Genomic DNA, 16,370 nt, shown 5'->3' on the forward strand with positions numbered 1-16,370 from the left:
GTACTGCTCCTTAACATAGAGAGATACACCCCCGCCTTTTCTCCACACTCTGTCTCATCTATACAACCTGTACCCCTCAATGCCTACTGCCCAGTAATGTGTAGAATCCCACCATGTTTCAGTTAAGCCGACTAGGTCATACTGTGTGCTAGCAAGCAGGAGTGAGAGTTCCTCCTGCTTGTTCCCCATACTCCTGACATTTGTGTAAAGACATTTTAGCCCCCCAGTGGGTGCTCTTGGTGTCCCTTTGCCTTGATGGCGTGTGTTCCCCTTAGTGATTACCTGGTTAGGTCCGGTGCCTTGTTTGTGGCTTTCCAACCTTGGGTTCTCATCAACCACAGGTTCCCTGTCCCCTGTCGAACCTAGTTTAAAGCTCTTCGGAGGAGATCAGCCACCCTGCGGGAGAACAGATGCTTACCTCTAGGAGAGAGATGAAGATTGTCCCATCCTAGGAAGTCTTCTCCCTGGAAGTGCTGGTCGTGATTGCAGAATCTGAATCCCTCCTGAAGATACCATCTCTGGAGCCGCCAGTTGACTTCCCTGATGCGGGCATCCTGGTGCCTTTGGCTGCTGCCAACTGGAAGGATGGAGGAGAATACCACCTGTGCCCCTGACTTTTTAAGGCCGACCCCCCAGCTCATGGAAGTCCTTCATGATGTGGTCAGGACTACTCCCGGCTGCATCATTAGTGCCCACATGGACAAGGACCATAGGGTAATAGTCGGAGGGCTTGATGAGTTTAGGAATCCTTGCAGTGATGTCACTGATCTTAGCTCCAGGCATGAAGGAGACCTGTCTCATCATGGGATCTGGTCAGTAGATCAGCCCTTCTGTGCCTCTCAGGATTGAGTCGCCCACCACAATAACTCAATGTTTCTTCTTCTGGGCAGTGGTCCCCCAGTCTGCCCAGCGGTGGCTGCAGGGACCACCTCCTCTGCATCTTCCTGCAGATGCCAGGTCCTGTCACCCGGGTCCAGAGGTGACAGTCGTTCACTCCTCTGCTGCAGATTCCTCTCATGGGGTTTCACCCGTGGACATCTGGAGCTGCAAGGAATGGAAGTACCTGTCAATCACAGCCTCATCCTCCCTAATCCCACTCAGCCTGCTCACCACCTCCTGGAGTTCCCTCACCTGCTCCTCCAGGGCCTGAAGGTGGACCAGAGTAGATGCCTGCACCACATCTGGAGGGAGTCTATTCCAGATCTTGGGGGCTCGGACAGTAAAGAAATTTTTTCTTATGTCCAGCCTAAAGCGGTCTTGTAGGAGTTTATGACTGTTGGTCCTTGTTTTTTCTTGGGGCTCTCTGGTGAACAGACGTTCTCTCAGATCCCGATGAACACCCCTTGTGTACTTATAGGCAGCCACCAGGTTCCCCCTGAGCCTGCGCTTTTCCAGACTGAAGAGTCCCATGGCTCTCAGCCTCTCTTCATAAGGCCTATTCTCTTGCCCTCTGATAATGTACATGGCTCTCCTCTGCACTTTCTCAAGCTTCTCGACATCCTTCTTGAATCACAGGGCCCAGAATTGGATGCAGTACTCCAGCTGCGGCCTCACCAAGGCCAAGTACAGCAGGAGGATTAACTAACTTAATATAACACTTAACACTTAACACTTTGCTTATATATAATATAATCATGGGTGACTGGCACCTCCAGAGTCTGGGGGGCACCAGTGCCCAATTGCTGACTGGGGGAGGAGGGGTCCCCCAGTAGCCAATCACCGAAGGTGGGCCCCAGCAGCTGATCGCTTGTGGGGAGTCGGGGTAGAGGGAGTTGGGAGGAACGGCCGATCACAGCGCCAGTAGCAAAACTGGAAGTGCCACTGGCACTTCTCTCAGTGCCAGCTAGCGCCAATCTCATGGGGGGGGCACTGGCCGGTGCTTTGCTTGGTGCCCCCACTGCCCGGCTGGTGAAGGCTAATCTCAGGGTAGGCATGTATCCCCCGTGCCCTCCCTATGCATCACCTATGATAACGCTTAACACTTTATCTAACAATTGCCTTGCTGAGTACCTCTCTTTGGATGTCTGGTCACATGGGTCACTTCCCATCTTGCTCAGACCTGGGTTTCTTCCCTTTCATTAGAAATTGTTTGAAGCACAGTTGGAACATTCTTGTACCACTACATCAGTTGCCTATAAGGGAAAGCTATATTAGGCATGTACATAATATATTTAAAGGTATCTTCTAATGAGATTTTAGTCTCTGAAAATGAGGAGAAGCTTGTATGATCACATAGATCTCTCTGGAGCCCTAGTAGTGCTCTCTGGTTCAGTGACCAGAGTTTAGGAACTGTTGCTGTTAGCCCCTGTACACTAATGTCATGTTGAAGTCAGTGGGAATTCTGTGTGGTACTTAACTCTGACTAGCCTGATGTTTGGCCAAAGCTAAAAGGAAAGGTATGACTTCATGACAAGCGTTGGGACCAACCAGGGTGTTTTTTAATCCCAGGTCTAACAATGACTCAAATGTGGCCCTAATTGCAAGTCATTAAACTCTCTGCCTTGGCTACCACTCTGTGAAATGCAGATAATAATACTTACCCATCTCACAGGGGTGTTGTGGAGTTTAATTAGTTAGTGTTTGTAAAGCACTTTGAAGATGAAAAGCACCACATAAAAGCTAAGTTTATTATTATCTAGGGGAATTCATGCATAATTTCAGACAGATACTGTAAATACACACTGCTGTCTTGGAGTATTTGTTTTGTTTTACCTGTGTATTTGCATAACATAAAACATAAAATGCTGTTTACTGCCAAATATCTAATATTTGCATATACAGTATTTCATGCTATAAAATTGAAGAATTGTATATCCATGGCCCCTCTGCCAAATCAGAACAATAAATTACCATCAGAAATAAAAAATAAAAAATTGATCTTCATGACTATAATAATTGTCAAAGGAGTTTAGTAAATAAGAATACCAATTTCTGACTAGGTGACTGATGAGAACTACCCAGCAGGGATATGTGGGAAGGATTTATAAGGACCAGGAAGATGGAAATTGAAGGCAATTTGTCTTGGTATATCACAGAAATTAAGCAAAATAAATGGATCACTTAGAAGTATTTAATTGATAGGTGCTGTAGTATCAGAGGAAGGCTTAATAAATCTAAATGTTCCTCCTGTATACATGTAGTATTTAATCTGAAATGTCAGTAGTTCAAAAATATATAATTTCTGCCCCAGTATAACTGCCAAGCAAATGAAGCAAGATTATTTTTAGGAACCATTGGCTTTTTTCACACACATTTGTTCTTTCAGATGGTGGAAATGGTGTGTCTTCATGTGATTAGTTTAATGGAGGCTTTACAGGAATGCAACTCCACCATCTTTGTCAAGGTAGGCAAATCACTTGTTGTAGATACTTTTTAAAGGATACTGCCTGCATAGTTCAACTTATAAAGACGTTGTTAGAGTTCCCAGAAGAGGAAACTAGAAGAGGCAGAAGTTGTTGATCCAGTTTGAATATGTAAACTATCTGACAGAGATGGGCAGTTCCATCTCCCTCCAGATCCAAACTCCCTTTGAATTTTGGCATAACTTCTGATATCTGATTTCATCTCTAAAAACACACTGAACAAAACTATGAGTTCAGTCATCCCTGATTTTTTTTTTGTATTCAAAAGCTAAATTTGATGCTTCCTTTTTGACCCATTTCCTAATTGCTAACAATCATTGTGGGTGGCTCTGTTTCCTTTGGAGATTATCTCAAGGCCCTGCCAATCAAACCCTTTTAGGCTGTTAACGTAAGGTTTGCGCATGCACAATGTCTGGTTTTATCATGTGCCTATATTTGGGTTTCTTACTTTCCTGAATTCTGTTTCTCTTGAGAAATAAAATAGCCCTGTACCAATTAATAGTCTATTTCCTGCTTGCTTTACTGATGCAAAATTCCTTTGGAAATAAGTGGCCAGCAGCATTTGGTCCAAAGTGGAAAAAACAATGCATTTTTCCTAATTCCGGGTCACTGGAATATTCTTGGCACTAACCTGATAAGAATGAAACAAAACTTGTCAAAGCATTTGGGCAGCCATACCAGGATAAAACAAATACTGGTATTATCAATGCTTCCCTATTGTACTCCTTGGGAACCGGTCTTCAGATAAGAGAACAGCAAACAGATTGGTTATTAGCAGGGATCCAGGTTTCCTGTTCACCATGGTAAAACATGGATTTTCTCACTTTAAGGAGAAAAACCCAGATTTTCTCTTTTTTAAAGAGAAAAAATTAAGGAGAAAAATTCTTTTTAAAGGAGAAAATGTGGGAAAAGGCAGGTTTCCCCTTGCAGGCTGGCAAAGTTCCAGCCTGCAAGGTGCTGGAGGGAGTGGGAGGAGGGTGGTCAGGTAGGGGGCACCATAGGCATGTGTGCATGTACATAGGCACATGGCCACTAGGCAGCCTGGAGAGCAGCTCCCACATGTAAAACAGAGGGGAGGATTGAGGCCCCCATAGTGAGGGAGAGAGTTGGGCAGGGCTGGACCTGGGGCTGTTGCCAGCTGGGGCAATGTGTGGGGCTTGGGGCCCAGAGCCATGGGCAGCCACAGGGCGTGGGCAGGGAGCAGGACAAAGTTGTGGGTGGCTCGTCCAGGGGGTGTGGGGGAGAGCTGCCTCCCTGCTGCTGTGCATGCTCCTAGGGGAGGCATGGAGGGCATGTCCCCCCCAGATTTGTACGTGGGGTGGGGGCAGGCTGCCCACTGTGGGCTCAGGCTCCTCAGCAACAGCACAAGCCTCCCTACCCACCTGTGTCTTGTGCTGGGTCCCACCTGCTGGGCCATGGAGACCCTGGGGGGAGGGCAGCAGGGCAGAGGTGGGCAGGGAGGCCTGTGCCACTGCTGGAAGCCTGCAGCACCATGGCGAGGCACCCTGTGCCCACCCAGCAGTAGTGGAGGTGGTGGCATGCAATTGCGTCTCCTCATTGCTGCCAGGTGGGCAGGGGCCACTTTGCCATGGTAGCATGGGCCTCCAGCAGAAGTACAAGCCTCCCTGCCCTGCTCTGCCCTGCCATGCTGAGTGCCATCCATTGGGCTACGGAGGCCCTTGGGGGGGCAGGGCCAGCAGGGCAGGGAGCCTGAGCCTGCAGCAGGCAGTCCCCCCTCCACCTCCCCATGGGCTCCAGTCCAGCCATGACACCCTTGGGCGAGGGGAAACTGGCTCCACACTCTGCACCACTGCAGCAGCTGCTGCCTCCCATGGGTGGCAACCAGAATTTAGGTGCTGCTGCATGGGGGAAGGAGCTGTGGATCTTGGTCCCTGGCCCCATAGTCCTGGCACCTGGGGGCCCCCTCTGGCAGGGCTGGGGTGGGCAGGGGGCTGTGGGTTAGGAGCAAGGGCCACCAGCAAGGCCAGAGGGCTATGGAGGGAGAATGAGGGGAACCAGCAGGATCACGGGGCTGTAGGTGGGGAGTGAGGGGCAATGGCATGGACAGGACACTAGCATATCAGGGCTGATCAGCACCATAAGCAGTTGGGGGCGTACAGCCGCAGCTGGAGCCATGTCTGGATGGGCAAAGGGAGCAGGAGGAGCTCTGATTTTTTCCACAACAAAAAAACCCAAATCAAATGCCAAAATTTATAGGCATTTAGGATTTATTATAGTGATTGATGTCGGGTAACCAAGTTGTAGCCATATTGGTCTAGAGGCAAAGGGAATCAGAACTTGTGGAGATTTTACCACACCTTTAACTCTCCTATGAAATATGAACTTTAATTTTTACCTAGGTAAAGTTTTGCAATCTTTTTTCCTGTGTCTGAAGAAGGGTGCTCGTGCCCAAAAGCTTGAAATTAAAGAATTTTTTTGCAAAAATCTAGTTGGTCTAATAAAAGATATCACCTCTACCACAAGTCCTGATTGCTTTATAGTGATTGAGGCACTGGTAGGTTTCCAAATTGCTTTAAAATTGTAAATAATTCAATAAAACATTGTTTTCAATTTATACCTATATACCTTATACCTATGCCATTTAATTTTAATTGTGGAAAAACTTGGATTTTGGCTTCTTTAATCAGAGAATTGATATGTGTTTTTATTGGAGAATTTGCCATTTTTAAACAGAGAAAACCAAGATCCGTGGTTATTAGCACTCTTCATCTAGAATGAAGGATGTTTTTTGAACTGTTGTATGATATGAGGAAACCACTGCAAGTTTATTTCCACACTCTTGGTGTCAAGCAGTAGATCAGAATGCAACATAATAGCTTAGGCCATGTGTAGATGAAACAAGGGGCGTTTGTGCACGACACTTTAAACTGGGCTAAATGCTTTTGCATCTCTTTAAAGTCAGTGTTTGCATGCCTCAGCAGCGTATTGTGCATTAATTCCAGCCACTGTAGGAAATTCATGGTGTAATGCACCTTAAACTACTTGGGGCTCAGCAAACTAAAACTCCTCTGAGGAGCTCAGGGGCTCTGCAGGAAGCCCTGCAGGCAGCCTAGCAGCAGCCCAGGAAGGCAGGCTACACCCAAGAAAAGCAGCAAGCCTGATTTTCCCCCACCCCGACCAGAGCCTGCCTGCATGCATGAGCTGCATGGGGGCTGGCCGGGGGGGGGGGGAGGCGCTGCTGCTGCCACAGAGGGAAGCACCAGCCCCTGCAGCCCAGAGACCACTCCATCTGCTGGCAGCTTGTCCCCCCCTCCCCACTGCCAGAGAGGCAGGTAAGTGCAGGGTGTGTGCACAACATGGGGGTTTTAAGGGCCCTAAATTGAAGCGGTGGGTTTTTAAACCCACCGCTTCAATTTAGGGCCCCTGTTTCATCTACACATGTCCTTAAATTGAAAGGCATGAGAGAGATTGGGGTGACATAAATCAGCTTCTGTTGCCAAATGTGAACATTCAGGTTTATATTAAGATAAAGGCTGGACCTCCAGCAATTTCCTCCAACTGTTTTGACCAGGTATATATTTTCTTCTTTTCTGGAAAAAAAAAAAAAAGCTTTGCTGGGGATTGGTTATTAAATTCCATGTCCTTCCATCAGATTTCTTCTCATCCTTCTCAGCTACGTAGCAGGGAAGGATTTGTTCTCTTCCAGCCACCTCCCAGTTCAGGGCTGAATAGTCAGCCTCCCTGAATCTGTCCAAGTCTTGAAATGCATAAGAAGTCCTATATTTATACACAATTCCCATACCAGCTTCCCCTGCCACTACATCTGACTCTACAGGCAATGCACATGCAGTATCACATTATCTATGGTAAATCTATGAACCCATTGGGGAATATACCATAGAGTATGGCTGCCCTCTGGGCCTTTTCTTTCCCCCCTTTTTGAAAAAAATGACAGAAACCTATGGAATCAAAACTCATGGAAGAGGTGATATCTTTTATTAGACCAACTAGATATTTGCAAACAAATTATTGTATTTATCTGCAGGTTTTTGGGCACACTTGCCCTTTTATCAGGCATAGGATAGAGCAGAGGTTTTAAAAGTTCTCCTAGGTAGAAATGGAAATTCATATTTCACAGGAGAGCTGAAGGTGTGGTAAAGTCTCATGTTTGGAACAGTTTATTTTGTCCAGGTTGGGCACAGATTTTACAATCTCTGCTCTCTCCTATGCCTGATGAAGGGTGTGTGTGCCCAAAAGTTTGCAGATAAATACAATAATTTGTTTGCAAATATCTAGTTGGTCTAATAAAAGATATCACCTCTTCCATGAGTTTTGATGCCTTTTGCCTCTAGACCAATATGTCTACAACCTAAAAACCTATGGAGGAGTTTCAGGATTGTTGTAAGGCCTGGGCAAAGGATGTACACAGTTAAAATTTCTACTGCCTCTAGCAATGAAGCTGAGAGTTGTATATAGTTCTTTATATGGTGGACCATGTAATGAGTTCTGACACAGCTGCATATGATCCACTAGCAAAATAGCCCTGAAATTGGAATAATTTGAGTTCTCTGAAGAGGGGGAATAGTGCTTTATCTAATGCTGTCAATAGTGATTAGGTTTAGCTTGTAACTCCCAGTAACATAATGGATAAATTGCAAATTTTGATGCCATTTAGAGGAACATTTTAGAACAATTTGGCTTGTGGTCAAATTAATGCCAGAGAGCATAGACATTTCAGCTAGCAATGGCTTCTCTGACCTCCATAAGCTTTTCTTTAAACTTACTCACAAATAGAAAGCTTTCTTAAAGGTTATATGTAGAAACAGTTATCAACTCTTGGTTTATGGATTCCCTCCACTTTTACCTCTGTCATTCTCTGGGTGTTAGGAGTGTGGGTCTATTAAGCTTGACCTTGCAGTTGTCCTGCAAATAAGCTCTGAGTGAAGTCAGTGGAAGTTTGAGTGCAGATCAATTAATGCATTATCCAGGAGAAAGTAAATCTGGACGGGGTCAGAGCCTGAGACAGATACTTTCTACATGATTTCTGTCTCTTTGGAGTAGTTGCAGGGAGATTCACAGAAGCTTAGGGCTGGAAGGGACCTCGTAAGATCATCGAGTCCAGCCCCCCTGCTCTGGGCTGGAAAGACTGCTGGGGTCAAATAACCCAGCAAGGTGTGCGTCCAGTCTCTTGGGGTTATTTGACCCCAGCAGTCTTTCTTGCCCAGAGCAGGGGGGCTAGACCTGATGATCTCACAAGGTCCCTTCCAGCCCTAAACTTGACTTCCTTTAGGCCAATGCATAGAGAGGAGTTAGAGGCAAGGCCAGAAGTCCCATCCCACTAGTCCTTACTCACATATATAAATTACTGTTTGGGCAGGCCCACTGAGACCATTGAGATTGCTTTTATGGGTATGTGTGTAGGATCAGGCCTCTATCCCTCATGTTGTACGTAGCTCTGATCATGGAAATCTTTGATTCTTAAATGTTTCTTTATATTATTTTTTAAACAAACAATATCACTTTTCTTTAACTTCTATTTTTTTAAAAACTAGAACTGTGCATATCCACAGATACATATGAAAATGCTATGTTGCTATTTTTGATGATAACGAAGAAAATAAGGTTTTTAGCAGCCTTTCTAGAGCTTTTTTCTTAAAACTCACATTTGACAGGAGGGATGTGGAGCTCCTGGCTGGCTTGTGACTGGACTGAAGGGCAAATTCTTTATCCCCATTGCCAGCTCACAACCTACTTCAAGTGCTATGTGATAAAAGGGAAGACTTGGATCTTTAGGATATCTGTGATGGTAGAATTAATGATGGTCAGTGTTCAGAATAATGTATCTTCTGCATCAGCATGAACTTCTGCCTCAGTTTCTTTCATGGTTCAAAATCTAGAGCAGTGAGCACTGGATAGTACAGTGCTTGGATTACATTAATTCCAATACTTGGGCACAAAAGAAGTCCCTCCAGGGAAATATAATCAAGGATTCTTCTTAATAGGTTTTCATTTTAACCTATCAATGTTGCCTTAAAGAAAATATCGGGAATCATTAGTTAATGCCACATGCCCAGCATGCTCATCACTTACAAATAAAGGGATTTCCATATTTGTGGGTGAATGCTTTCAGCATGTGTCACCAGCCATTCTTAGAGCTAAATGAGTTAGACGTACTCTGCTCTGACTCACAGTAAGTGGAGCAGATTTATAGGCACATATATTATAATAACAAAACATCTGTGTCTCCATGCAGCTCATACCAATGTGGTTGCCAATGATTCAGTCAAATCTAAAGGTAAGTTCTTTCCCCCCCTAGTTATTTTATGTGGGATTGGTGTTTATTCTGGACTCTGTCTTAATTTACTGCAGAAATAAAATAGCTGGGCATGGGCTCCCAGCTCCCTGAAAATGCAGCATTAAAAATGCATATTATTTTTGTTTTTCAGCTTCTCATCACACACATGCAAAATGCTTGGTACTTGGGTATATTCAGTGGCTCAGCACCAGGCACAATACATCTGAGCAGGGGCATCACCATAATGGTTAGAGAAAAATAGAACTGGGATGTTCTGCACCCTGTCAGTACTGGGACCTCTTTTCCAGACTGAGATGCAACCATCTAACTGGGATCTAGGGGAACACCTAGGGGAACACCTCCTGTCCTTCATTAACTAGCTATGCAGGGTTGCTGTGCTCGCTTGATGTCCTTTTGCCATCCACAGGTTGAGATGCTTAATTCTGAAGAGGGATTTCAGTTCTTTGATCTGCCCTGGTCTGCTGCTTGGATGATATCCCTGCTAAGTGCCCCTATTTGTGATAGAAATGGGGATGAGGAGTGGTTGACGGACACAGAGGCTGTGGAGAAAGCAGTAGCATAACTAGGCTGAGACACATGCGGACCTGCTCCAGGCCCTGATATAGAGAGGGTGCTGATATTGCCCTCCACACTCACCCCAGGAGCCTTTGCTATGGCTGACACAACCTCATGACGCCCAACCATAGAAGCTGGTTAGCCCTGTGCTCCATAGTGTATCAGCCTGCAGCCAGGCTGCTGCAGCTGAGGGGGAGTCTTGCTGCATACTGGCTGTACCAGCCCTCTGCCTGTCCTGTGTGCCCTGTTCACTCCCCAGCCTCCACCCCCAGACACTTTACTGGGCATGGACCTGCAACTCCCATGGCAAATCCCTATGGAAGGGCACCATTCATCTCAACCGCTCCCCCCCACAACACTGCAGGACATAGTGCTGCCCAGCCTCTGAGGCTGGCTGGCATGGGACTGTGCCTGCCATAGCAAAGACTCCCAAGGGGTGGGGCCATTCTGGTGCCCCCTGCTAAGCCTGAGCCTCAACTGCAGCTGGAGTAGAAAAGAGCTTGGGGAGGGTCTTTGCCCCAGACCTTTTCTGCTCCATAGTGGTCAGTACTCTGCTCAAGGTACTACAAGAGCTCATTACACCTCTGGAATAAAGCCCTAGTATAACTCTGCTGTTGACTTGGGGGACTGCAGCCTGGAGTCCAAAATCAGTTCTCACTTTTGCAACAGCTTTGTCAGCATGGGGGTGAGGGAGAAACTCCTTTCCTAAAACACCTGAGAAGCATGACCCTGGATGGTCCTGGTTTTGTATATGCATGGAGAAAAGAGGAGCTGAACCTTCTGTTAATTTTTCACAGCATTTATCTGCTGGACTCCAACTGCGCCTCCAAGCCATTCAGAGTAATGTGAACCACCACAGCCTGAGGATGTTACAGGGGTCAGGACAGATGAACAACAGCTCATCTGTGCTCCGCAAATGGCTACAGTGTACCCAGTTCAAAATGGCTCAAGTGGAAATTCAGTCATCTGAAGCTGCATCTCAGTTTTATCCTCTCTGAATTGTTCCAAGCCATCACTTTAGTTTAGCAATAATAGGGTTAAAGCTATAAGACACAAGCCCATTTTGTATATATCAGTATATACAGTACATACTGTATCTACACTTTTTAGCCTAGGACAACTGTGTAAAAGCTTGCAATGGGCAATGCCAAAAGCCTGATCCTGCTAGTCCTTTCTCACATATAAGTTGCTGCTTACAGGGACAGGCCCACTGAGGCCTTTGAGATTGCTTTTATGAGTGTGTGTGCAGGATCAGGCCTCTATCTCTCATGTTGTACATATCTCTGATGGAAATATTTGATTCTTAAATGTTTCTTTACATTATTTTTGAAACAAAAACAAAATATCACTTTTCTTTGACTTCTATTTTTTTTAAAACTAGAATCGTGCATATCCACAGATACATATGAAAATGCAATGTTGCTATTTTTGATGATAAAGAAAATAAGGTTTTTAGCAGCCTTTCTAGAGCTTTTTTCTTAAAACTCATATTTGGCATGCAATAACTTGTCACTATGAACCAATTGTGTTATGATGAAGCTTTTTGTCATTATCTTCTGGGAAAGCAGCTTGAAAGGAGAATTTTTACAAAGTGCACTTAGAAATTAGGTGGCTAAAACTATGCCAATTCATTTGTCTTTTTTTTTTCTTTTAAATATTGTTTTCCAAAACTGTTAAGTATGGTTGGTTGGTTTGTTTGTGTTTAAATTGCTTTTCACTCCATTGATTCTGTGCTGCACTTTCCACTTTAGTTTTGTGAATACTGTATTTTATTCTTTTGTCAATACTTGTATACAATGCAATTAAAAATGTATGACCCAGGCCTACACTTATTGATAGATATGGAAATTATATCACAGGCCTTTGATAGGAGCAGGTTTGGGTCTCTTATTTTGCATAGTGATATGACCAAGTTTCAGCAATGGCATAATTACATGGAAAGTTATGTTTAATAGCAAATGAATTTGAACAGCATAATGGGACTCATCCAAAACTCATTGAAATCAAGGGAAAGTGTTTCAAGTATTTCATTGGGCTTTGGGCAAGTCTAAAGAGCACCAGAATATATCACCTCTTGTAATTAACATTTAAATCTGTGTAATTACCCTGATATTTCTTGTATTTAGTACTGTAATGGTGAGACTAGAAGAGTAATGAATACACAGTTAAGCTATATATTAAAATGCTATTAAATGTGTAGTCTTTACTATCACTCTCTGTGTTCATATTTTTCCACCGAACTACATGTGGAGAGAAGAGGGGATGCTGATAAAAATTGCTTAAGTACATTTTTATTAGGCTTGTCTGTATCTGCCACTGGAGTTACTGAAAGAAAAAGTATATATGTTTGAAAAGATACCTTTACAGTGCCATTCAACTAAAAAAAATGACCATGACTATTGCAACAAATTACTCAAAAGACCAGTTCCTTGTGTTCATCCAGGAGTATATTGGCTAATTTCTGTGTAAGGAAAAAAAAGTCTTTCTTTCTTTTAGCCTTGCAAAACCTCTGCACAATTGCGAGACACCGTATTCTGTATTCTATCCTGTTGTGGCTTCAGAGATCCATAGTCTTTAATGCCAGAAAGAGCCATGAGATCATCCAGTCTGATTTGTAATTTAAATTTCTTCCAGTTACCCCTGTCCTGAGCCCAATAAACTGTATTTAGCCTGAAGTACATCTCTCAGAAAGGCATCCTGTCTTGATTAGTAGACTCCATGGGGTGAAGACTCTACCACTTGGAAGTTTGTTCCAATGGTTGATCACCCTATTAAAAATGGGTGCCTCATTTGTAATCTAAATTTTTTTGGCTTAACTTCCACAACAGGTTCTTGTTCTGTGTTTCTAATTTGGAGTAAAAAGCCCTTTGGTAGCCAGTTGTTTTCTCTCCATGAAGATACTTTAAGTAATCAAGTCACCTCTCAATTTTCTTTTTGATAAGCTAAATAGATGGAGCTCCTTAAGTCCTCACAGTATGGCATTTTCTTCAGCGGTCAGATCTTTCCTGCATCCTCTCCAATCTTTCAGTACTTTCTCCAAAATGCAGGCATGAGCCCTATATGCACTGTCTTCCAGTATTGGTCTCGCCAGCACTGCATATATAGGTGCATATATACATATATAGGTGACCTGCTCCTGTTCACTCACTCCACATTAGAATTTACCTTTCTTGCCATATCATCATGGTTCAAACTCATGTTGACTTGCTTGTCCACTATGACCTCTCAGTCCTTTTCAGGAGTAGCCTGCAATTCTAGGTGTATAACTGCATTTGCCTACATTACAGTGCATTTCCTGTGATACATAATCAACAGCCAAGTTTATTAAGTCCTAACAAATGTCGTCTGGGTAACCCCCAGGATGATAATGAGGTAGCACAGGTGTCACACTGGTGGGATGATAACTGAGGGACATCCTTCTCCACAACTTTCAAACAGGCAGAGGATGAGCAGTACCTTCCCTCCACCTTTTTGCTGGCTGTGCAGGGGTGGGAGGGAAAGCAGTAGAGAACAGAGAAAAGGCTCTGAGGTTGTTCTGTACAGCAGAGCTCAGCAAATTATTCCTCTTCCTTTTTCCTGCTGGCAGTTCAGTAGGTAACAGCAGGGCTTGCCCCTCCCCTCTTTAGTTCCACCACAGACTGTGGGCTGCTCAGCCCCTCCCCCTCCCTTCTGCCTTGAGGAGGTGTCTGTGTATTAACTAGCAGACCACATGCTGGCTACAGTCCCTGCTGAATCAAGAGGTAGAATCAACAGGTAGCTGGTAATGTCCCTCTGTTGGTCTCTTAATGGGGTGATAAACACTTATCAATTCTCTGCTGGGCTAATCAGAGTGTCCTGCCCAGGCGTGGCCATGCCCCTACTCTAGCACCCCCAGCTTCTAGCCTGAGCCACTGCAGGTATGTGCCTGCATGTCTGGGATGTCTGTGCAGTTGCAAACCAATTCAGCCTAGCCAGGTTAAACTAACTTGCAAAGATTGAATCAATTCAGGCTCAGGCTTTTTGAATGTCTGTCCCTAGCCCTGGAGACTGCTATTGGGCAGAGTGGGAACCAGCCAAAGCCAGCACCACCAGAAAAGGTGTGGAAGCAGACCAAAGTAAGTAAATGTTGCATTAGAGGGCCTCTTTATTTGTTTAAAAGAGCATGAGTGAAAAGAGACAGCCATTTGGATTGAAGTGAAAGGTGTGATTTCATGATAGGGCAGTATCTTCTGCTTCTAACAGTTTGGGCAAAATTCCTGGTGCTTCATTGGACATGAGTGTAGAATTCCTGCTGCAGGTCCTGTGTTGCTGATGCTAATAGATAAGAGGGAAGGGACCCCACCTTGGGAACTGAATACCATTTTGTATGTGAGACTCCATTGAAGAAATATGGGTTTAATTGCAGACTGGACATGTATGATCCAGAGTCGCTTGGAGACAACGAACACTACTTTTGCTATGTTAATTTTACAGAGATACTCATAGAATCATAGAAGTAGGGTCGGAAGGGACCTTGTAGATCTTCAAGTCTGACCTCCTGCCTGGGCAGGAGGGAAACTGGGCTCAAGTGACCCCAGCCAGGTAGGCATCGAACTGCTTCTTAAAGACCCCCAGGGTAGGAGCCAGCATCACTTCCCTTGGAAGTTGGTTCCAGATCCTAGCCTCCCTAACTGTGAAGTAGTTCCTACGGATGTCTAATCTAAACCTACTCTCCAACAACTTGTGGCTGTTATTCCTTGTTATCCTGGAGGGCGCTGGGGAAACAAGGTCTCCCCCAAACCCTTCTGGTCCCTCCTAGTGAGTTTATAGACGATCACCAGGTCCCCCCTCAGCCTTCTCTTGTGAAGGCTGAACAGGTTCAGGTCCCGTAGCATCTCATTGTAGGGACTGCCCTGCTGTCCCTGGATCATGCGGGTGGCCCTCCTCTGGACCCTCTCAATGTTGTCCACATCCCTCTTGAAGTGGGGTGCCCAGAACTGGACACAGTACTCCAGCTGCAGCCTGACCAGTGTCGCATAGAAGGGGAGGATCACCTCCTTGGCCCTACTTGAGATACACCTGTGGATACACGATAGGGTCCGGTTATCCCTGCCAACCATGACCTTGCATTGTCGGCCCATGTTCATCTTGGAGTCAATGATGTGGAGCCAGAGCCATACTTCAAACAACGGTGGACTGTTATTATTTCTTATTGTGGAGACAGCCCTACGCATACCAGCACCGAGATCCCTACCAGGAAACACTAATCATCCAGAGTCAATGAAACACAAATATGCAGCTGGTTAGTCCTGAAAATTAGAACTAGGCCTGAGCCAGAGTTTGAATCCAGGTATGAATCCACATTCTCTCACACTTTAGGGGAGTTTGGTTACAGTTTGGGTCCAGTTTGCTACAGAAATAAGGGTCAGTTGTAACATTTGAGACCAGATATCAAAAGCAGATTTTGGTTTGTGTCCCTCTCTAATTATCATCAAATTGTAGCATGGAACAAATAGTTTTGAAGGCATGTCTGATGTAGGAAGCTAAAGGTTGTGTATGTTAATTGGGAATATGTTCCACCCTTAATAGGCTGTGTGGAGGAAGGTATAAAACCAAAGTGAACAAATGGCCTGTCAACTACTTTTGAAGTGATAGAAGTGATAGATTATTATGGGTGTTTTAAATAATGCTAAGGAAAGCTGATACTTCTCACCAGACATGGCTAGCTGTGTGGTGCTTAACCCCTACTGCATATGCAGTATTAGTTTCACAGTGTAAGCAGTGTAGGCTTATTAAAAGGAAGAGAACAATCCACTTTAATTGTGTTCAAACACTTACAAAGGTATCTGTAGGCTACTAGAGGTCAATATTAAGCTCAAGTGAGTCATTCATATTTTTGCGACATAGGCCAGAGCAGCAATTCTTTATATTTTATAGGCATGTTAGGCAGTAATATGTCCCATATAAATGCTACCAAATGACCCAAACCAATCTTCTTGCACTTCTGTGTTCCCAGAATAGCTGTTTCCTTCTATATCTGTCAACAAGATTCAGGTCTGTCTCTTGTGTTCTTTTAAAAGAGCTGCAGTTTAGAAAAAAGGTTGTAATAAGCTGCTTAAATTAATGCCTGTTACCAGATCTGCCTTGGTAAAGGAGTCAGTTTATAGTGCACCAAACTGTGATATTTTCAGCAAGACAGCATGCTGTAGGATTTTCTG

At 44.6% G+C, this 16,370-nt stretch overlaps 1 protein-coding gene across 1 annotated transcript in view; it reads left to right on the forward strand.

Annotated features, from left to right (window-relative positions):
* Nucleotides 1-12,878, forward strand: part of UNC79 (unc-79 homolog, NALCN channel complex subunit) — a 181,668-nt gene extending 168,790 nt beyond the window's left edge. The window contains exons 50-52 of the mRNA XM_019481650.2: nucleotides 3,266-3,343; nucleotides 9,577-9,618; nucleotides 10,992-12,878. Of these exons, the coding sequence (XP_019337195.1) occupies nucleotides 3,266-3,343; nucleotides 9,577-9,618; nucleotides 10,992-11,192 (321 nt within the window). The 3' untranslated portion in view covers nucleotides 11,193-12,878. The remainder of the gene's footprint in view (nucleotides 1-3,265; nucleotides 3,344-9,576; nucleotides 9,619-10,991) is intronic.
* The last annotated feature ends 3,492 nt before the right edge of the window (nucleotides 12,879-16,370 follow it).

The sequence above is a fragment of the Alligator mississippiensis genome, chromosome 2 (assembly GCF_030867095.1).
Source record: "Alligator mississippiensis isolate rAllMis1 chromosome 2, rAllMis1, whole genome shotgun sequence".
Classification (NCBI taxonomy): domain Eukaryota; kingdom Metazoa; phylum Chordata; order Crocodylia; family Alligatoridae; genus Alligator; species Alligator mississippiensis.